This window comes from Hemiscyllium ocellatum, chromosome 45 (assembly GCF_020745735.1).
Source record: "Hemiscyllium ocellatum isolate sHemOce1 chromosome 45, sHemOce1.pat.X.cur, whole genome shotgun sequence".
Classification (NCBI taxonomy): Eukaryota; Metazoa; Chordata; class Chondrichthyes; order Orectolobiformes; family Hemiscylliidae; genus Hemiscyllium; species Hemiscyllium ocellatum.
In genome coordinates this window covers 12,510,067-12,532,042 of record NC_083445.1, presented here as the reverse complement: position 1 = coordinate 12,532,042, position 21,976 = coordinate 12,510,067, and the positions used below count along the sequence as shown (strand labels likewise).

General features: G+C 42.7%; 2 protein-coding genes across 2 annotated transcripts in view; both read right to left on the bottom strand.

Moving 5' to 3' along the window:
- Positions 1-333: 333 nt before the first annotated feature.
- On the bottom strand, positions 334-16,205 carry LOC132835867 (serine protease 52-like). The gene is made up of 5 exons (XM_060854963.1): positions 16,124-16,205; positions 7,204-7,369; positions 5,695-5,975; positions 4,290-4,438; positions 334-775 (listed from the first exon to the last, which is right to left on the bottom strand). Exons 1-5 carry the CDS (start codon positions 16,203-16,205, stop codon positions 371-373), a joined length of 1,083 nt encoding a protein of 360 aa, XP_060710946.1. The 3' UTR covers positions 334-370.
- The window catches only part of stxbp2 (syntaxin binding protein 2), a 69,014-nt gene continuing 59,945 nt past the window's right edge, over positions 12,908-21,976 (bottom strand). Inside the window, exons 17-19 of the mRNA XM_060855326.1 lie at positions 19,931-20,016; positions 19,179-19,336; positions 12,908-16,699 (exon numbers count right to left, since the gene is read on the bottom strand). Coding sequence (XP_060711309.1) covers positions 16,620-16,699; positions 19,179-19,336; positions 19,931-20,016 — 324 coding nt within the window. The 3' untranslated portion in view covers positions 12,908-16,619. The remainder of the gene's footprint in view (positions 16,700-19,178; positions 19,337-19,930; positions 20,017-21,976) is intronic.

Here is a 21,976-nt window from a genome sequence, read left to right as displayed (position 1 = left end):
ATCATATCTTGCATTGGCATTCCCATTAAATCCCATCCCTTCCCTTCCCAGGCACAAAAACTAAGATTCTCGACCCCCCACCCACCTCCCCGAGGGATATGCCACTTGGAATGAGGGTTGCTTCTTCAACCCCAACATTGGGAAGATGCTTTGTCCACTCTCAGTAGATATAGGAGGCCTCAGTCAAAGTTAGAGATCTACTCCCGAATCCCAAAGCACTGAATCAAGACACACATTGACAAATAGAGATTAATTTAATTCTGTTCAAAAACTTGCTACGGTAGGATCTGAAGTCTGGGATTGCTAGTCCATTACTGAAACAAAACAACAATATTCACAGTGCGAGCCTTCAGTAAACCCTCTCCTTTACTCAGCTTAGTGTTGTGAATAGCAGCAGCACCAGTGCAAGGCAGGGGAGGACCTGCCGTGGCTCCCACTGCCGATTGGACAAGTTGCTCCCGAAGACTACCTTGTGCGGTCGCTGCTTTTTCCACTTGCATCTCCGTTCCCACTTCCCCGTTGACTTCCGCCTGGAGTTGCGGTTGACCGAGTGCCTGATTTTCTTGCAGGAGAGGGTGGGCTTAGGGGGCATTTGGACGGGAAGGAACGGCTTCCCCGCCAAGAGGGTGCAGGTTTCCACCCAGTCCAGGTAGTGGGCGTACCTGGTGAACAGGGCGGTGTAGTTGCACGACTGTTTGCAGAAGCTGGCAGCTCCGGCTATGATCCAAACCTTCGTGCGCTTGTCCTGGCATTCGAGTGGGGCTCCGTAACCTCCCTAAGTAAAAAGAAAACCTGGAACCAATATCACTGCCATTACTTGGAGCGTTCATAGTCATTGAGCCAAGTGATAGCCTCAGCTCTTTAAGTCTGTGTTTTAGTTCAGACAGTACACATTTCTTGACTATCTGAGCCCTTGCTTGGACAATACCATATTGGCGGCCCCATTAATATCAGCGGCTTGGCTGATTGAGAAAGGCAACAACAAAATGGTTGCAATGACAGTGAAAACCATTCCAGCACTGACCTTCACGAGTATGACTCAGCAGATAACCATCAATACCCCCTGTCTGTGGGCATCTGCTGTAGGAGTCTACACTGACAAGCAATTCAAATCAGGTGGGGAAGTACAAATTACGTTCCATTCTTTCTCAACATCTATCCTCGAGAACGTATGAAACCTCATGAATCTTCTTTGATCATCTTTGAAACCAGGACAGAGAGACAACATCCACGTAGGACATTTCCTTCAGAAGATCCAAGATTAAGGAATAGTTTATATGGTCAATGAAAGGAATGATTAAATGACTTTTTTTAAAAACAAGAGGCGTATGGCACAGAAACAGACCCTTCAGTCCAACTCGTCCATGCCGACCGGTTTTCCTAAATTAGACTAGTCTTGTCTGCCTACATTTGGCCTTCTAAACTTTTCTTATCATGTACCTGTCCAGATGGCTTTGAATGTTGTAATTGTACTGTCCGCCACCACTTCCTCTGGTAGTTCATTCCATACTTTTGGAGAAAACATTGCCCCTCAGGTCCCTTTTAAATCTTTTCCCCTCACTTTAAATCTATGACCTCTAGTTCTGGACTCCCCCACGCCAGGGGAAAAGCTATTTAAGCTGCCCCTCATGATTTTATAAAATTCTATTCTATGAAATAAAAGGTCATCCCTCAACCTGTGGACTCTTCAGTGAAAACAGCCCCAGCCTATTCAGCCTCTCCCTATCGCTCAAACCCTTCAGTCTTTGTAAGGATTTTTTTGCAGCCTTTCCAGTTTAGCAATATCCTTCCTATAGCAGGGAGAACAGAATTGTCCACAGTGCTTCAGAAATGGCCTGGCCAATGTCTCGTACAGGTGTAGTATGATACCCCAACGTCTAAATTCAATGCTTTGACTAAGGCAGACTCCTCTTCACTGCCATGTCTACCTGTGAAGGAACTATGTACCTGCACCCAGAGACCTCTCTGTTCGACAACGTTAGGGCCCTGGGGAGTGTTAAGTGTATAAATCGTGTCCTGATTTGCCTTACCAAAACATACTCATCTAAATTAAACTCCATCCTCCACTCCTCAGTCCACTGGCCCAGTTGATCAAAATCCTGCTGTATTCTTCTAATAACCTCAATGTTCTAGACTGACAAGTTCCCTTTAATCCAACATTTCTTGGTCTGGGCCATGGTGACAGAAGGGGTACTGCAACCAGAGGAGAATCAAAACCAGGGTGGGGACTTCGGAGGGTTTTTCTCTGCGAGAAGCACACAATTGGTTTCAGCCACCTCCAAAATTGCTCCAAACTCAATTTCTCAAATATCCCACCAAAATCCACCCGTCTAGATTCAGAGTTGGATAAGTTTCTGCCCGTCTACTGAGAACTGTAGCGCAAGCATATTGAGAAAGGAGGAACAAACAATAGGAGGAGAAGCCAGCCATTTGATCCTTCAAGCCCACTCTGTCATTCAGTAAGATCTTATCTTGTTCTCAGATACACCATCCCCCATTATCTCCACATCCCTTTATATTCCCAAATATCTAGTAAGCTCTCACTTGAATACTCCATGTTTGAGTATCCAGAGACCTTTGGGATAGAGAATTTAAGATTCTTAACCCATTGTGTGAAGATATTTTACCTCCGATTGTGGAGGAGGTTTGAAATCCTTGAAGGCGGAGTCGCAGGTAGATAGAGTAGTGAAGGTGGCTTTATTAGTCAGTGCATTGAGTTGGGAGGCCATGTTAGGGCTGTACAGGAATTTGTGTGCAATTCTTGTCTCCCTCCTATCGGAAGGATGTTGTGAAACATGAATGGGTTCAGAAAAGATTTACAAGGATGGTGCCAAGGTTGGAGGGTTTGAGCTACAGGGAGAGGCTGAATAAGCTGGGGCTGTTTTCCCTGGAGTGTTGGAGACCGAGAGGTGATCTTAGAGGTTTATAAAATCATGAGGAGCTTGGATAAAGTGAATAACCGAGGTCTTTTCCCTCGGGTATGGGAGTCCAAATCTAGATGGCATAGGTTTAAGGTGAGAGGGGAAACATTTAAAAGGGACCTAAGGGACAACGTTTTCATGCAGAGGGTGGTGCGTGTATGGAATAAACTACCAGAGGAAGTGGTCGAGGCTGGTACAATTATAACATTTAAAAAGGCATCTGGATGGGTATATGAATAGGAAGGGCTTAGAGGGATATGGGCTAAGTGCTGGCAAATCGGACAAGATTAATTTTGGACATCTGGTTGGTGTGGACAAGTTGGACCAAAGGTTCTGTTTCTGTGCTGTACACTGATTTTCTCTCTGGCTTACAGTCAAACCCTTATTCTGAGGCAGTGTCCTGTTGTTCTACATTCTACAGCTGGGATGGGGGAAAACATATTGCCAGGATTTCAGAGTCACACTTATCATCAAGGAAGCCAATTTGAGATCAAAAACAAGTTTTCCTTGACAGAGTAGATAAGGGAGAAATTGTTCCTAATCATAAACATGGCAGCATGGTGGCACAGTGGTTAGCACTGCTGCCTCACAGCGCCAGAGACCTGGGTTCAATTCCCGCCTCGGGCAACTGTCTATGTGGAGTTTGCACATTGTCCACGTGGGTTTCCTCCGGGTGCTCCGGTTTCCTCCCACAGGCTAAAAATGTACAGGTCAGGTGAATTAGCTATGCTGAATTGCCCAGAGTGTTAGGTGAAGGAGTAAAATGTAGGGGAATGGGTCTGGGTGGGTTGCTCTTCGGAGGGTCAGTGTGGACTTGTTGGGCTGAAAGGCCTGCTTCCACACTAACTAATCTAAATCATAAAAAGGGGTCAAGAACAAGAGGTTACAACTTCAGGGTAATGTGCAAAACCCTTTCTCATGTGTAGAAAATAGAAGAAGGTTCAATTGACCCCTTCAAGAGGGCATTCGATAGCTACATCAAAATGGAACCAATGTGCAGGGTTATTGATAGGGGAAGGAGATTAGCAGTAATTCACAATGCTCATATGGAGAGCTGGGGCAGATAAGCTGAGCTGGATGGCCACCTTCTGTACTGTCACAGTTCTGTGATTCTACGGGGCATTGGTTTAGCTCAGTTGGCTGGGTTGGTTCGTGAAGCAGAGTAATACCAACAGCATGGGTTCAATTCCCACACCGGCTGAAGGTACAAGTGGAAGGACTCAACCTTTTCTGTTGCCTGAGGTTGCAGTGGGCCTCAGGTTAAACCACCACCCAATCGTCTCTCTGGAATGAGAGTGCAGCCCTTTAGTGACACGCCACCTGTAGCTCACTGTTAACAGAACACACAGCATTGTAAACAAGTATTACCATACACAAAGACTGCTTCTTGTCCCAGTTTGTCACGCAAATCAGATCTTTCCTCAGGTTCTGTGGGTAGAACTTCTCACAGGTTGCAATTGTCTGATGCCCAACATTCTGCTTCACCATGTGGTAGATCGGAGGCATGGGACCTTGAGCTTTGCACAGAAAGCAAACAGGGTTAAAACCTTAGGAAAACCAGCTCCATTTCAGGCTGAGCCTAACTTAGCGAAACTGCTGAGTTTAAGCACACAAGGACAAAAATTGGAACGTCGTACGAGATTTATTCTTCAGTACTTTCCAAACCACCGGTTCAGGGTTGCTATTGCACATCTCTGGAGCAGGCAAGACCTTACTTCTAGACCAGGGGATCCAGGTTAAGGACACTACCACTGCGAAACAAGCACCTCAAAAGCAAAAGGTTCTCATATGCACTGAAGGCAAGCCCCTAAGCTGGATTTTGGACTGTCCCATTGCCTTTGTACTCTTTCCATTTTGTAACTATTTCTTCAGTAATTATCAGACATCATCTTGGAGGCACAATGGTTGACACATCAATGTATAAGGCATTGCCTACAGCACCAGGAACTTCTGTTTAGAAAGGAAGTCAGTGGAATAATGAAATCAAAAATAATGACTTTAAAAAAAAACTAAACATCCATTGGGAGTGTGGGCTGTGTACCGGTGGAAACCCAGAAGGTACATTCCCAGTCCAACACTGAGGCAGTGCAGTACTGTCAGAGATGCCATCTTTTGGCAAAACTAAGGCCCAATCCATCTGGTGCAGTAGGTGCTAAAACATCAAAATGACCAGATTTGGTATTCCAGATGGACATTTTTCCCCATGGACCATAGGTAGTTGAAAGGTGAGCTTAAAGAAGTTTAAAAATAGTGAGGGGTATAGATACAGTTGACGGTAGTTGCCTTTTCCCGAGGATGGGGGATTTCAAGACTAGGGGCCCATTTTTAATGATGACGGGAGAGAGATTTTGAGGGATATTTAAAAAAAAACAGAGATCGGTTTGCACGTGGAATAAACTTCCTGAGGAAGGGGTCGATGTGGGTAGGACCACAGTAGTGGATAAGTACATGAATAGGAAAGGTTTGGAGGGATATGGACCAGATGTGACTAGTTTAGTTTGGGATTATGGCCGGGCATGGACTGGTTGGACCAAAAGGGTCTGCTTCCATGCTGCATGACTATGACTCTAGCACGTCAAACTCTCTGGCAGCATCCTACTTCCTAGATAGGACATAGCCCAAAAGGTATGAGAGAGATGTTCTACCCAGGCAGGAAGGGGAGATGTGAGATAGGGGCACATCAATATTTCATAGATCCTGGCCTAGGGTGCCAGTCATCGGTGTGTCTATAAGGGAAACAAACATAGACATCTTTGAAAAACAAGTTAATTACCTACACTTCTCAGTTGCCATCCAGTAACCCAGCAATTTTCTACTGTATCCATGTCAAGGTGTCGATCATCTGGGAAACAGATTGGGGACACCAGGTTGTTGAATATAAATGGCTCTCGCACCAGAACAAGGGCGATATCATGGTCTGGAATTTTAACCCCAAACAGATCGTAAGCAAAATATTTGTGCAAAATGATTTTGTGGACGTTATAAATGATTTGCACGTCGTCTTGCTGAAGGGTCCCAGCAATGATGACCAGGTTCGGATAGAGTTCGCTGGAGCTGTTGGATGATTTGAAAAGCAGGAATGAAATCAGATGTCAGTATATAAAAAACAATTAAAAATGAACAAACTGCAGGTACTGGAAACTGAAAAAAATATAAGCTGCTAGAAACTTGCAGCAAGGGAATTCAATCATTTCAGACCAACACATTTTTACTCCCTACATCCCTGTCCACTTAACTCTCTACAATTGGGGAAGATTTGACTTCTTCCCTTTTTAAATGTCTGTACATTACTCCTTAGGTGTTCTTACCATCTAGCACTTGAATTTTTTAAAAAAGATTTAATTGCCTCTGACGAAAAGAAGTTTACACGCTTGGCTTTTTCTCCTTACCTGCTTCAATAGTTTTCAAAAGGGCCTGAGACTTTTCTCTGAACACAGATCAAATAAAGGGTACACCGGACATTAACTTCAGATAAAAGGTTAGTTTAATGCACTTTCAGCATTTTCCCTTTTTTTAGGGGTTTTAAAAGGTCCAAAAGTAACCCAATTGTGGTTCCCAAACAGCATATTGGTATCTCAGAATCCCTACAAGTGAGGAAGCTGGCCATTCAGCCCATCAGGTCCATACTGACCCTCCCTCTCAAGAGCATTCCCACCCAGACCACCCCCCCCCCCTTTCTCTATCCCTGCATTTCCCATGGCTAATCCCTCCAACCCTCACCCCTAGTCTGCACACTGTGGGCAATTTAGCATGGCCTATCCACTCAACCTGTACATCTTTGGACTGTGGGAGGAAACCCACGCTAACAGAGCACGCATATTCAATGGTCACCCAGAGTCTGGAATTGAACCCAGGTTCCTGGTGCTGTGTGGCAGCAGTGCTAACCACTGAGCTGTCCACAAGTACCCTTGTACTTATTCTCAATCTTGCAAGGTGCTGGACATGTGGTTTCATCTTGGTTCTTAGCTTATTAACAATCAGCTCTTCAAGCATCAAGAAAACAATACTATCTTTCAAAAGTTACTTCCCAATTAATTTGTGAAGAGGCATCCTTGAGATACTATGCCTGCTGCTTAAGTGGTGATGCTTAAGTTTCTTGTCAAGACTACACAACTACTGCAGAGCAGAAATAGAATCTCCCAGCTGAACTATCCCCTTTGGAAGGCCATCGTACAATTAGAAACCAGTTCCTTTTGCTTGGGGAAGCTTAACTCAGGACTGCCGTCACTCAGTGCCCAGCAGGCTAGAACGATGAAATTGCATGAGAGAGCGAGATACTTACAACATGAAAACACAATGTGCTGTTGTCAAAACCCACCATCTGTTCAGAATAACACCACCACACAAATACCTCCAGTTAAACTGCAATTGGACTTGCCATGGGAACTCTCCAGGGCGTATCTCTCTGGCAAAGTTGTTTTTATATTTTATGCTTGGCACACCGCACCCTGTAAAATAAATTACAACGGATTTGTAGATTCAAGGCCTGTGCATCAGACCTTGCTTCCCAGTAGCTCGTTCAGGCACTCCCGTGCCAAAACATTTGCAACTTCCACATCAATATTACCATGCACTGTATTTAGTCTAGCATTTAACTAATTGTGCTGGTTTAAGGTTCCATTAGCATTGGTTTGATTCCAGCCTTGGACAACTGTGCGCACACTCTCCCAGTGTCTGTGTGGGTTTCCTCTGGGTGCTCTAATTTCCTCCCACAGTCCAACGATGTGCAGGCTTCGTCAATAAGCCGTAGTAAATTGCCCATAGTGTCCAAGGATGTGCAGACTAGGTGGGCTAGCCATGGGAAATGCAGGGATAGAGGGGGGGGGGGGGGGGGGGGGGGGGGGGGAGGAGGATGGGTCAGTGTAGACTCAGTGCTGAATGGCCTGTTTCCACAGTGTAGGAATTCTATAGATAGATACACTGGCATTGGGAGAAGGCTGATCCCAGGTTTGGAGAAACTTCCTCATGAGGGAAAGTTGACCAGGTTGGGCTTGTACTCCTTGAATTTTAGGGAGAATGAGTGGTGGCCTTACTGATACATACAAGAGTCTCAGAGACTTGACAGGGCAAATGATGAAAGGTTACTTCCTTTGTGACAGTCTAGGACCAGAAGACAAATCTCAGAGTAAGGAGTTATCTACTTGAGGCAAAAATAGAGAACAACTTCTTTCCTGAGAAATGCGATTTGGTGAAATTCTTTATTGCAGAGGGCATTTGAGACGGCGTAATTAAATATGGCCAACGCAGAGACAGATAGACAATTTGGACCCTTTGAGAAATCTATTATGCCTTCTGGGATTGGTATGTTTGCTCAAAAAGGGAGCGATGCTGCGTGTCTCCTGATTCTAATGACAGATGTGATGTGAAGGGATATTTAATTGCATTTTGTGGCAAAAGGAATAGAATACGGAGATACAACATAGGGAACAAAAGTTCATGCTGGACAACAGCCCCACTGTGCTAATCTCTGCCTCACATACACACATTCTAAATATTAACTGAAGTAATGAGAAACCACACTTACCAGGGTAACACCAACCTCCTAACACATTCCAAACAAATATACAAATATAAACTAATTTCATCATTTTTCTAAAGATGAAGGGACAGTCATTTTAAAAACTCCCACCTCCAAACAGTTTCTTTATTGCATTTCAATGCAACTGCTTACCCTATTGTGACATTGACAGTTTCCTTTGCAGCACGAAGTGATTGTTTTAGAAATAAAATCATGACAATTATTTTCTGTCGCTCTTTAATTGGTCTATGGCTCACTTTTGTGCACTAAGAGCTCTAGGCAAGAAAGGTGACCAAATGGTGCTCATAACACACCCAACACTTTGAATTTGACTGTCGTACAAGGCTGAGGTTTAGAGGAAGGATCCCTTGTTTAAAAATCAAAAAGGGCTGCACCATTAAAATTTCAAAAGGGCCAGTGAAGTTGGGTATAGCAAAGTTAGGTATCTTGGGTAGAATGCTGCAATCAGTCCTCCTTCCTGCCTCAGTCTAGGGATTTTATAGTAATTAGTGATGAAGAATCAGCCACGACCAAGTCTCAGCATAACAGGAATCCATCTTGGACTAACAAGGTAAGGTTTATTACTACCATATGTAAGCTAAATTATATTGATGGTTATGCAAGGGCAGCACAGTGGTTAGCACTGCTGCCTCAGCGCCCAGGTTTGATTCCAGCCTCGGGCAACTGTGTGTGGGTTTCCTCTGGGTGCTCTGGTTTCCTCCCAGAATCCAAAGACATCCTAAATTGCCCATTGTGTTCTCTGGGTGGGATAGTCTATGGAGTGTGTCAGTGTGGGCTTACTGGGCTGAAGGGCCTGTTTCCACACTGTAGGGACTCTATGTTTACAAAGTAGCAGACACAACCTGTCGCCAAATAAAACTGCCCAAGACTCATTTTGACTTCCCAATCACATCGGGACCAACTTCAGCTTAGCTCCTAGACTAATACTCCCATTTTAGAGGGTGAGCTATAAAGGAGAGGCTAGAAAAACTCAGGTGGTTTTGCCTGGAGCAACAGAGGCTGAAGGGTGACTTGATAGAAGTTTATAAAATTATAAAAGGTATAGAAAGGGTTGACTGTCAGAATCTTTTTCCCCAGAATTGAAATGTCTCTATTAGGGGGCATGCATTTAAGAAGGAGATGTGAGGGGAAAGATTTTTTTTTGAAACAGTGGTAGGAATGTGGAATGAACTGACACAGGTGGTGGTGAGGGCAGATACAAAAGGGGTGTTTAAGGGACTTTTAGATAAAGCAATGGAGGGATATGGAAAAAGAGCAAGCAGAAGGCATTAATTTAATGACAATTTTGAGCACAACATGGTGAGCGAAAGGCCTGTTCTTATGCTGTACTGTTCTATATTTATGACCACTTTCAACAAGCATGATCAAGGTCACTCAAATATCTGCCATGGCTCCATTGGTAACACAGCTGCAAATGTGTTGCTCAGATTTCTCCAGCTTCCTCATTTCCCCTCCCCCCACCTTGTCTCAGTCGGTTCCCTCAACTCAGCACCGCCCTCCTAACCTGCAATCCTCTTCCTGACCTCTCCGCCCCCACCCCACTCCGGCCTATCACCCTCACCTTGACCTCCTTCCACCTATCCCACCTCCATCGCCCCTCCCCCTAGTCCCTCCTCCCTACCTTTTATCTCAGCCTGCTTGGCTCTCTCTCTCTTATTCCTGATGAAGGGCTTATGCTCGAAACGTCGAATTCTCTATTCCTGAGATGCTGCCTGGCCTGCTGTGCTTTGACCAGCAACACATTTGCAGCTGTGATCTCCAGCATCTGCAGACCTCATTTTTTACTCCATTGGTAACACTGAAATCAAAAAGATTTGAGCACAAAATCTAAGTGTGTTACTGAGGGAGTACTGAAATGTCAGAGGGTTTGTTTTTGGAACAAGATGTTAATATGAAAGAGATGATAATTTTATTCCAAAAGCAGGGGAATGCTCAAGTCAACACACACTACACAAAACTTGGCTCACCGATCCCTCCTCCCCACCTAACTTTCAGGACACTTCATATCCAGTAGTGTCTTATCTGGTATTTTCTAGCCTGGAAACAATCAAATATTAGAAGTAATTTTATTGAACAAAAACTGATTAACTGTAGGTCAATAAACTTGCTACAATACACTGGGTCAGCATGCTGGAAATTGAACTCTCAGAATCGTTAACTTTTGTGATAGCACTAACAATTACATAAAATTTCCCAATTTACCAAGTTTTCAGCCCCATATTATTAGGAAGCATGGACCAGATTTCTGTTCTGAACTAGAGTAACTATTAATTGCAAGTAGTCAGACACTAGCTACAGGTAAACAGTAACAAACAAACAGCATTTAATACTAATTAAAACACCTAAATTCCCTTGACTCCCTCTCTCTTACACACACACAGCGCTAATCTGTTATGAACAGAGGGTAAAGACAGTTCAGTAGTCATTGTTTCCAGATTCTGTTGTTGAGATGATCTTTACGACTCTTTCACTGACCAACATGTAACTTCAGTTAACTTTCTCCAGATGTTCCTGACGGTTGCCAAGACACACAAGGTGGTTGGTTCTGCTTCAAAAAAACGTCTGACTTAACAGTTAAAAGACAGCAGACAATTGTTGCAGGCAAGATAAGCTGGTTTTCACATCACTGCAGGAAACAGGGAGGTTGCTCTCGAGCTGGGAAGAACGGCACACTTCACCCCAGTGAGAATTTGTCCCAGCTCCATGTTATTCAATTACCAGAGAACCAATCTCACAGTTAATGGCAGACAAAAAAAAGTCCCTATCATTGGTCTATGGACTAGTGACCAGTTATCAATCAACTTCTCATTAGCAGTTTGTGTTGGCAATGTACACTCCCCCTCTTCTGCACCAGTCTACAATCACAAACTTCACTTACAGCTTGTTCAAACACTTACTTACAATGCCTGCTATCAATGTTGAGTTACTTGCTTCTGAAACTTCAGTCACAAAAAAAACAATTCTCTCATCTCCGTCCACATAGTTTTAAAAACAAAACAAAAAATATTGTCTTACAAACTGAACACTGACCTTTTCGGCCTCTTGTTATATTATTAATACAGTGGAAAGTTGAAATTTTTATTGCAATAGATTAGATTAGATTACTTACAGTGTGGAAACAGGCCCTTCAGCCCAACAAGTCCACACCGACCCGCCGAAGCGAAACCCACCCATACCCCTACATTTACCCCTTACCTAACACTATAGACAATTTAGCATGGCCAATTCACCTGACCCGCACATCTTTGGACTGTGGGAGGAAACTGGAGCGCCCGGAGGAAACCCACGCTGACACGGGGAGAACGTGCAAACTCCACACAGTCAGTCGCCTGAGTCGGGAATTGAACCCGGGTCTCAGGCGCTGTGAGGCAGCAGTGCTAACCACTGTGCCACCGTGCCGCCCATTAATAGCACTAGAGGAATTCCTCAGAGTAACATTGAAGCTTCAGTTGCTTCAAATGACTTTCCCTCCAACAAAAGCTCAGAACTGGATATATATATACTGGTGATTAGCGTTCAGTTCCATTTACAATTCTTTAATGAAGTAGCCAACACCTACATGCAGGAAGAATAATACAATATTCGGAGCTTAGGCAAGTGACTTTCACACTACACAATAACATGTCACAAATCATCTTCACCGAAGAGAGTCTAACCATCTTCCCTAGGCAGGTCACAAATATTTGTGTGGCTACAAGAGTAGGTCATAGGCTGTGGCGAGTGAGATTCATCTGACTTCCAAAGCCCTTTAATCACCTAAAAGGTAAAGTCAGGATATAATGCCCCCACTTGTCTGGATGGGCACAGTTCTATCACCACACCAAGCAGCTTGACAACATTCAGTAATGCATAGTCCTAGCGACTGGTATTCCATTCATCACAGATGCAGGGGAGTTGATTACAATATGCACCATCCACAACTTAAATGACAGCTATTCAGCAAGTTTTCCACTATGCCTCCTGGGAAGGTATCTTCAAGGGCCTCCCTTGCTAACTCAGAGGCTTACCAACATAACAAGGACCATAATGGGTCAAGCAGACAGCTCACCACCTCCTTCAAAGCCAACAAATCCCAGTAACCGCTTCACATACAGGTTTCCCTCAAACACTTCATAAGATGCAAGCCTACAATTGAATACAGATCTGCAGAGAAAGGAAACAATGAGTTGAAGAGGGAGAACTAACCCACGCAGGAGGCTTTTCAATGCAGGAATGGGGGAGCCAAGGAAGAGAGCCATTTTATTTGGCTACTTAACAGCAGACTGGAGCAGTAATTCTATGCATTACTATAGTGAGTATACTTCAAAGTGGATGTGAGATACTGTAAAAGATCCTGAGGTGACAGAAGCACTACATCAATGCAGTGTTTAAACAAACTACAAATACATGCTAGGAATGGAATCAAATAAGTGTTGAAAATGTAAATGAAATAAAAACATACATAAACTGAGAGTTTCTAGGACTTTAATTATTCAATGCATATACATACAAAAGATACACTGACTACAACTATTAAAAGATGAAATATTTACATCAACTTTTGCCATCTAGTTAAATCATGAAGACAATGAAATTAAACTCACTGAAATGATCAAAAGGCAGATTACATGTTGGAAACAAAAGATTCAAACAGGTCAGAGAATTAAGTTAATTAGCACTCCCCTCCACCCAGTCAAAGGTCTGTGGTGAAGGGGTCTGCAGCAAGACAGTAAGCATATGCTTAAATGTCTGCCGCCGGCCACTTCATAAGGGCTCAGACCTAATAGCGAAGGTAGGTCTGGTTTACATACAGAAATCCTGGCTGATATTAAGGTCGCAGTGACATATGCAGACACACATCCCCCTCTCTAATATAAAGTGGTAGGTGGACCACAGAGCCAGAGGTACTCATTGGATTCCAGATGCAACGATAAAGCCAAATGGTGTGAGATAGCCACTTGGAAAAGCAGAAGGAAGGAGGGGGTTGCAACAGGGTCTTACCACTACACAGAGCATGGGACCATATGTAATACACCCAGTATGAAACCTGTTGGAGAAGTACAGAGGGGTTCCGATAAACCTAGAAGCTCACTACAGAAGCTGCTCAAGTATTATGAGCAAGATAGGTTGTCCGAGCTGCCTCAAGCTCGCTCTTCAGACCAGGAGCACGCATGTGGAAAAGCATCCTCTTGGCTAGAAGAGGGTGACTGACAATCAGATACCACTGACAACACATCCTGTATTTGCCCAGATGTGACAGACCTGCCAAAGCATGCGTACTCCCAAGTATAACACATTTCTTAAATAAGCCACAATTCAGGAGATTCCCTTTACTTGAATCTGAACACACTTAAGAGCCCAGAGTGCATACACCATCCTTTCAGAATTGCTGCTGGGTTAGGGCAAGGGCATGTTATGCAGTTTGAAAGGTGCATTTTAACAAAATACATACAAAGCATAGATCGATACACAAATATTAAAGAAAAAGCACACAGATATTGTCAATCAATCTTTAAACAAAGATTGTATCACAGTATCATCCAAAACTAGAATGTTCCATCCAAAACATTGACAAAGCAAGATTTTTAAAGAGAGATTTCAACATGAACTAATGAATGTATTTACGGCTTTCATCTAAACAAAATTTACAAACATCTACTGCATTGAAAAATGTTTTAAAACCAGACTGGTGACAGGAACTTATGCAGAGGTTGCATTTAATTAGTGCAATAAAGCTTAAAAAAAGTGAACTCATGCAAATCTACACAGACGGTCTCAGAGGATGAAGCCTTGACCAAAGAGCATTGTCACCCTCCTGTGGAAACCCTGGGATGCCGAGTTCTTGCAAATACCTTTTGCCAGATTAGTTTTATTGCTGCAATAGTTTAAATATCTCCTCCAGCGTGAAGCAGTGCAGTTTTCACAACCAGGAGTTGCCTTTGTGCCAGACAAAAAGTAAACAGTATTATGCAATACCAGGGACTGTTATGGCTGATCAAGAACATAAAACAGTGCTGAACATCTCAGGGAAAAACTGGATGCTATTGAGGATAGGGGAGAGATGAAGTCTCCAGGCACAATATAGTGTAGTGAGTTTACAAACAAATTAACTCTAACATAATCCCTAAAGGCAAGCCTTCGTTCTAGCAACACAAATTCCTCTTCTTTCTCCACTGATGATTTGTCTTGAGGTAATAAACGTTTACTTGTAAATATAAATGTTATTAAAACATCGTTGGATATAAAGGTAAGCATTCCGAGGTTATATGATCTAGAAACTAATTCAACTTCTCATATTTTACAATGATGGGATACTGTGCCGTGCCAGTTGCTGCAATACATGGTGCCATCCAGTCAGAGGATGAAAGTTTATGCCATGATTCCACATACAACAGCGCAAATTTGGCAATATTAGTGGGGGAGGGGACAAGAAGGTGAAGAAACTCATGCCTACCCTGAGAGAGCAGGTAACAAAAGTTCCAGAGCAAGTCTCTGATTTTTATGTATTTACTTCAAGCAGCCGAGTAAAAAGTAGTAGTAGATGACTTGCTCACTGCAGGAGTAAGGGAGAGAACCTGCCTGGTGAGTGGGGGGGGAAGGGGATGGAGAGACAGAGAGACCTAACTGAGATTTTGGGTGGGTGGGTGGGGGGCAGGGGAGAGAGAGGTTGGAGGAAGAGGAATGACAACACTCTTAAAAGTTCTGAATAGGTCAGACAGATCACAACACTGGATATGCCATCAACGCATGCATGTAAACCACCAGGCTTGTTAAGTAAGGAGGATTACTCGTGACGGAAAATTTCACAGATAAGAAAACCGTTACCTATAATCTGCGGTTGTTTTTGGACCTCAGATTAACATCAGATTATGATTACCATGGCCAAACTCAGCATCTGTCCCATTGAGACTTGATCTTCAAACATAATTGTGTCCTAAATTCGCTTTTTCATTATTTAATGTAATTTGATAAATGTTAATCAGAGGTCCATTTGCCGACAGAAAACAAACCACAGAAAGGCTTAGCATTGGTATCCTGCAAGGATCAGATCAAATGGATCTGAAGGACATTCTCCAGCTCAACCTCGCAGATCTAAATAATTAAAACGTTTAACTGCTTATTCAGATTGCAGAGCAACTGCAACAAAGAGGTGAAGTAAAAGATACAACACACCACAAATATGCAAGCCTTTATGATTTGGTCCTTGCTTCCAGTTTACAAAACAATGCAAAGTGCATTAAAATGTACAGTGTAAAACAATACAGGGGGGGTTTCCATATGTTGAGGAGTATGCTAAATGATTATACATTAACAGAAAGGCTTTTAAAACCTCATTTCTAACAGAGATGAACAACTCCAGGAGAAAATGTTGCTTACCAGCTTTGGTTGAGCTCAAAATCAAAGCACTTCAAAAGTTAGTTGGTAGCATCAGTGTAATTTACCTTTCTATCTTCAATTGTTTAATTGTACTCTGGCTCTTTAATTATTGTAACTCACGCCACGTCCAATGAATCAGCTCCTCGTCCTGGCCAAAGGAGCTTTTCGGATGTTCTGGAGCTTTATTTCTGCAGTTTAAGGTTTTAATGTGAATGAAAGGAGTCAACTCCAACAGTTTTACAACATGAAGGCATAAAGTCCAGGAAAGGGTGAGGTACTGCCTCCAATTGAAACCAAATATTCTCACCTTTGCTCGAGAAAGGGAAAATAGCAAAAGTCAATCCCCACTTTATGAGCTGAATGTTAAGGTCAATTACATGGCTTCCCATGTGCCACCCAGGTTGACGACTCAATACTGACCAAAGGACTGAAAACGATCGTGTGCCTCTGTATATTAACAAACTTAAAAGAAATTCTCTTTTTGTTAAACATACATCAGATGGGCAGGATTGAGGTGTCAGAGCGCTAAGAGCTTGCATCTTCAAAAAAGAAAAAAATTGGATTGGACTTAACTCACTAAGTGGCAAGTAAATTAGCACTGATGCACCCTTGCTTGATAATTAAAAAAAAAGAAATACAACTGTAAACTTAAATTTAAAAGATAAATAAATAATTACATCTAATTCAGCGAGCTTAACATACAACCAGTTGATTTAGAGTCACTATTTCACTTTTCTGTGGGTTTAATCACAGTCGGGGAAGTTACAGGTTATCGGCAGATTTGGGAACTTTCAACAGTAGCTTCAGCTTTTTGTCTCCAGAGGCTTGTCTAAATTCTTCAGGCTGTCCAGGAATTTTTCAGGAGTCAGGATGTGAGAAGAACCTATGGAGGAGTCAAAAGACAGACACGTCCGGCATTGGTAAAACTGCAGAATATTTTAGTTAAACTTAAGAGTCTGACCTTCCTGAAGAGTTTTCAGGAAAATGTAGGTTTGCTCGCTGAGCTGGAAGGTTCATTTCCGGATGTTTTGTTACCATACTAGGTAACAGCAGCAGTGCTTCGCCAGAGGATCACTGAAGAGAAGTCCTGCTTTCTATTTGTATATGTTTGGGTTGGTGATGTAATTTCCTGTGGCAAAGTCACTTCCTGTTCTTTTTCTCAGTGGTAGATGAGGTCTAACTCCATGTGTTTGTTGATAGAGTTCCGGTTGGAATGCCATGCTTCTAGGAATTCTCGTGCATGTCTTTGTTTGGCTTGTCCTAGGATTGATGTGTTGTCCCAGTCAAAAGTGGTGTCCTTCCTCATCCGTATATGAGGATACTAGTGAGAGCGAATCATGTCTTTTTGTGGCTGGTTGGTGTTCATATATCCTGGTGGCTAGTTTTCTGCCTGTTTGTCCAACATAGCGTTTGTTACAGTCCTTGCACGGTATTTTGTAAATGACATTAGTTTTGTCGACATCTGTATAGGGTCTTTCAAGGTCATTAGCTGCTGTTTTAGTGCGTTGGTGGGTTTGTGGGCTACCATGATGCCAAGAGGTCTGAGTAGTCTGGCAGTCATTTCCGAGATGTCTTTGAAGTAGGAGAGAGTGGCTGGGGTTTCTGGATGTGCTTTGTCTGCTTGTTTGGGTTTGTTGCTGAGAAAAATCGGCAGACTGTGATCATTGGGTACCCCTTCTTTTTGAATACTTGGTATAGGTGATTTTCCTCTGCTCTGTGTAGTTCCTCATGTGTTGCAGTATGTGTGTTTGTTTGTTGAAATAACATTCTGATACAGCTTCATTTGTACGTGGGCATCATGGTAGCCCACAAACCCACCAACACACTAAAACAGCAGCTATTGAACATAAAAGAGCCCGTACAGACAACATGCAAAACTAATGTCATTTACAAAATACTGTGCAAGGATGATAACAAATGCTACATTGGACAAACCGCCAGAAAACCTGCCACCAGGATACATGAATACCAACCAGCCACAAAAAGACATGACCCTCTCTCACTAGTATCCTTACACAGATGAGGAAGGACACCACTTCAACTGAGACAATACATCCATCCTAAGACAAGCCAAACAAAGACACGCACAGGAATTCTTAGAAGCATGGCATTCCAACTGGAATTCTAACAACAGAGTTAGACCCCATCTATCACCCCCCTGAGAAAAACAGGAAGTGACTTCGCCACAGCAAACGACATCACCAACCCAAAGAAACCCAAACATACAAATAGAAAGCAGGTCTTAGCAGCAGTGCTTCACCTGAGGCCCACTGAAGATGTTACCTAGTAGGGCAACGAAACGTCTGGAAATGAACCTTCCAGCTCAGTGAGCAAACCTACATCGAGAACTTCAACCTGAGCTAAAAATCTTCTCAAAACGAGTTTTCAGGCAAAGCAAAATACCATTGTCCCCAGAAAGCAGTTCCATTTCGCAGATAAGAATGCTTCTGTTAAATGTATATCACATCCTTCAATCCTTCTGTTCTCAATGCATTCAATCACTCGACCCATTTCCAGCACTCGCTAGAATGAGATTCCAAAAACATTTCAAAACTTGATCATACGGCCAACACAAAGTGTCCAATTTCATTTCTCACTCTGAATGACTCAAATTGTCAAACTGGTCTCTCCCCATCATCAGAAATGATGCTTCCAACATCCAAAATGTCAAATATCCAGCAGGTTCTTCCCAGTTCTCTCTCTGAATAAAATTTAAACCCACACTAAGTTATTCTACATGCTAAATTCAGTCAGTCAGTCAGTCAGTCAGTCAGTCAGTCAGTCAGTCAGTCAGTCAGTCAGTCAGTCAGTCAGTCAGTCAGTCAGTCAGTCAGTCAGTCAGTCAGTCAGTCAGTCAGTCAGTCAGTCAGTCAGTCAGTCAGTCAGTCAATGTAAAATTTTCATTGTTGCACCCATAAGCATAATAAAATGCAACATGTACTAAAGCAAAATAGATTGAGGAGGAGGGGTACTGTAAATAGGTGCCATGTAACATTCCAATTCCTGGTTGAGGAGTTGGGAGAAGCTCCCCATCAATTAAGCCTAGAGAAATCCACACCAGAAGTAATTAGAATTAATCTTACCGAAGCAAACTTCCCTTACTGATCTAACCTCAAGTCACTGCAGTTTGAGAGAAGAATAAACCTGCTACACTCAGACAGTGCAGTAGTTTATAAGTAAATTAGAGCCATAATTCCCAGCCTACCACCAAATTCACTAGCCAATTTCAATATTCACTCAATTTTACAGGTTGTATGAAAGACAAGTTTGGGAATCAGAAGATGATTGTTTGCAAAGGTTCAATGCAAATTTGCAAGGGAACCAATGATAGAAGTTAAATATAGAAAACAGACAGGACTTACCAATCAACACCTCCCATTTGCCATCTGTAGCCTTGGTTACTTCATATGCACAGCGCATCTCAGACATGGAGACACCCCCAATAACAAAAACAATGAGCCGGGGTCCAATTCTGTACTCTGTTGGAGTCTTGTTCTTGTGCCAATGACCAAAGCGGGCGCTTGAGGAAACAACAAGGTTTGTTAATGTTACCCCATTTGCTATTAACGAAAGGATTGTCTCAGGGTTGTAGAATCTTAGCACGGGGATAATGACGCGCAAACAACCTCCTCTTCTTAGAGGATGAATAAACCATCACTTTTGGTGGCTGGCAACACTGAAAAGATGATCATTTGCTGAACATCCTCAGCTGCCCAAAGTAATAGCCAAAGTAATGGTCTGATGCAACTGAATAACTTGCTAGTGCTGTTGGAGGATGGATAAACCAGTGTGGCACAGGGGTTACACATGGACCAGATCAGGATGAGCAGCAGGGTGTTCCACTAAAAGGACTCTTGTGAATTAGCTGGATTATTTCAGACACTTTCATAGCCACTTTACAATGCCAGCTCTTAAAATCTACAATTATTAAAAAAAATTAAACTTTCAAAATTGCCAGGGTGGGATCTGTACTCGTACCTTGAGAAATAACTTCTATACTAACTACTCTCTTCTGAAAATATATAGGATCTTCACACAGCACTGCTATAGGAACAAAGTGACTAGTTTTTTGCCTTCAAATGATGCAAGACGTTATGGGGGTTCAATCATGTACCTCACAGCTGTCTGTGTTGCAGCACTTGGGGCAGGGTCGGACACAAATGGCCACTGCTTTTTGCAAAGCTTTTCTTCCGTAGCATCCTATAAGATGGACAAGATTTACATAAATATACATACTATTGCAAACTAATGGAAGGTAATGTGCACAGAAGAATGAATACTTCAGATGAGATATTGAATACATAACCATAGTGTGCAACATTTACATATTATGAACTCCAACACTTTTTTTAAAACGATTTAAGCATATGCATTTTTACAACTTCAATATGCATAATAATCTTTGCATTCACTATTTTATTATACACAAATTAATACTATTCTCTATTTCTCAGGTTTACTAGTCAAAAGAAATTTAGCTCATTCTGGATGTCTGATGCAAGTTGAATCAGGAGCTGAAATTGGCCTGTCGCAAAGATGTGACTACAGTTATGGGGGATTTCAACATGCAGGTAGACTGGGAGAATCAGGATGGTATTGGACCTCAAGAAAGAGATGTTGTGGAGTGCCTCCGAGATGGATTCTTAGAATAGCTGGTGCTGGAGCTGACCAGGGAGAAGGCAATTCTTGATCAGGTATTGCGGAACGAACCAGAATTGATCAGGGACCTAGAAGTGAAGGAGCCATTGGGAAATAATGACCATAATACAATAAGCTTCAATCTGCAATTTGAGAGGGAGAGGGTACAATCGGAAGTGACAATATTTCTGTTGAATAATTGAACTACAGAGCTATGAGGGAGGAGCTGGCCAAAATTCAATGGTGCAATACCTTAGCAGGGATGACAGTGGAGGAACAATGGTGGATATTTCTGCGTATAATGCAGAAGTTGCAGGATCAGTTCATTCCAAAAAGAAACATCGATCCTAGGAGGCGGCATGGGTGGCCGTGGCTGATGAGGGAAGTTAAGAAACAAAGTTAAAAGAGAAAAAGTATAACATAGCAAAGATAAGTTGGAAAACAGAGGACTGGGAAGCTTTTAAAGAACAACAGAGGATTACTAAGGAGGAAATATGCAGAGAAAAACAAATGAGGTACGAAGGTAAACTGGCCAAAAATATAAAAGGAGGATAGTAAAAGCTTTTTTAGGTATGTGAAAGGCAAAAGCAAAAAATGGTTAAGACTAAAATTGGGTCCTTGAAGACAGAAACAGGGGAATATATTACAGGGAACAAAAATGGCAGAAGAATTGAATTGGTACTTCAGATCTGTGTTCACTGGGGAAGACACAAGCAATCTCCCGGAGGTAAGTGTGGCTGAAGGACCTGAACTTAAGGGAATTTATATTTGCCAGGAATTAGTGTTGGAGAGACTGTTAGGTCTGAAGGTTGATAAGTCCCCGGGGCCTGATGGTCTACATCCCAGGGTACTGAAGGAGGTGGCTCAAGAAATTGTGGATGCGTTGGTGATTATTTTCCAGAGTTCGATAGATTCGGGATCAGTTCCTGCGGATTGGAGAGTGGCTAATGTTATACACTTTTTAAGAAAGGTGGGAGAGAGAAAGCAGGAAATTATGGACCAGTTAGTCTGACTTCAGTGGTGGGAAAGATGCTGGAGTCTATTATAAAGGATGAAATTACGACACATCTGCATGGAAGTAACAGGATAGGTCAGAGTCAATATGGATTTATGAAGGGGAAATCATGCTTGACTAATCTTCTGGAATTTTTTTTGAGGATGTAACTCTGCAGATGGATGAGGGAGATCCAGTAGATGTAGTGTACCTGGACTTTCAGAAAGCTTTTGATTAAGTCCCACATAGGAAGTTAGTGAGCAAACTTAGGGCACATGGTATTGGGGGCAAAGTACTAACTTGGATTGAAAGTTGGTTGGCTGGCAGGAAAGTGACCAATTCCATTTTGGAATGGCAGGCAGTGACCAATGGGGTACCGCAGGGATCAGTGCTGGGACTGCAGCTTTTTACAATATATATTGACACAGAAGATGGTATTAGTAATAACATTAGCAAATTTGCTGATGATACGAAGCTGGGTGACAGGGTGAAATGTGAGGAGGATGCTAGGAGATTACAGGGTGACCT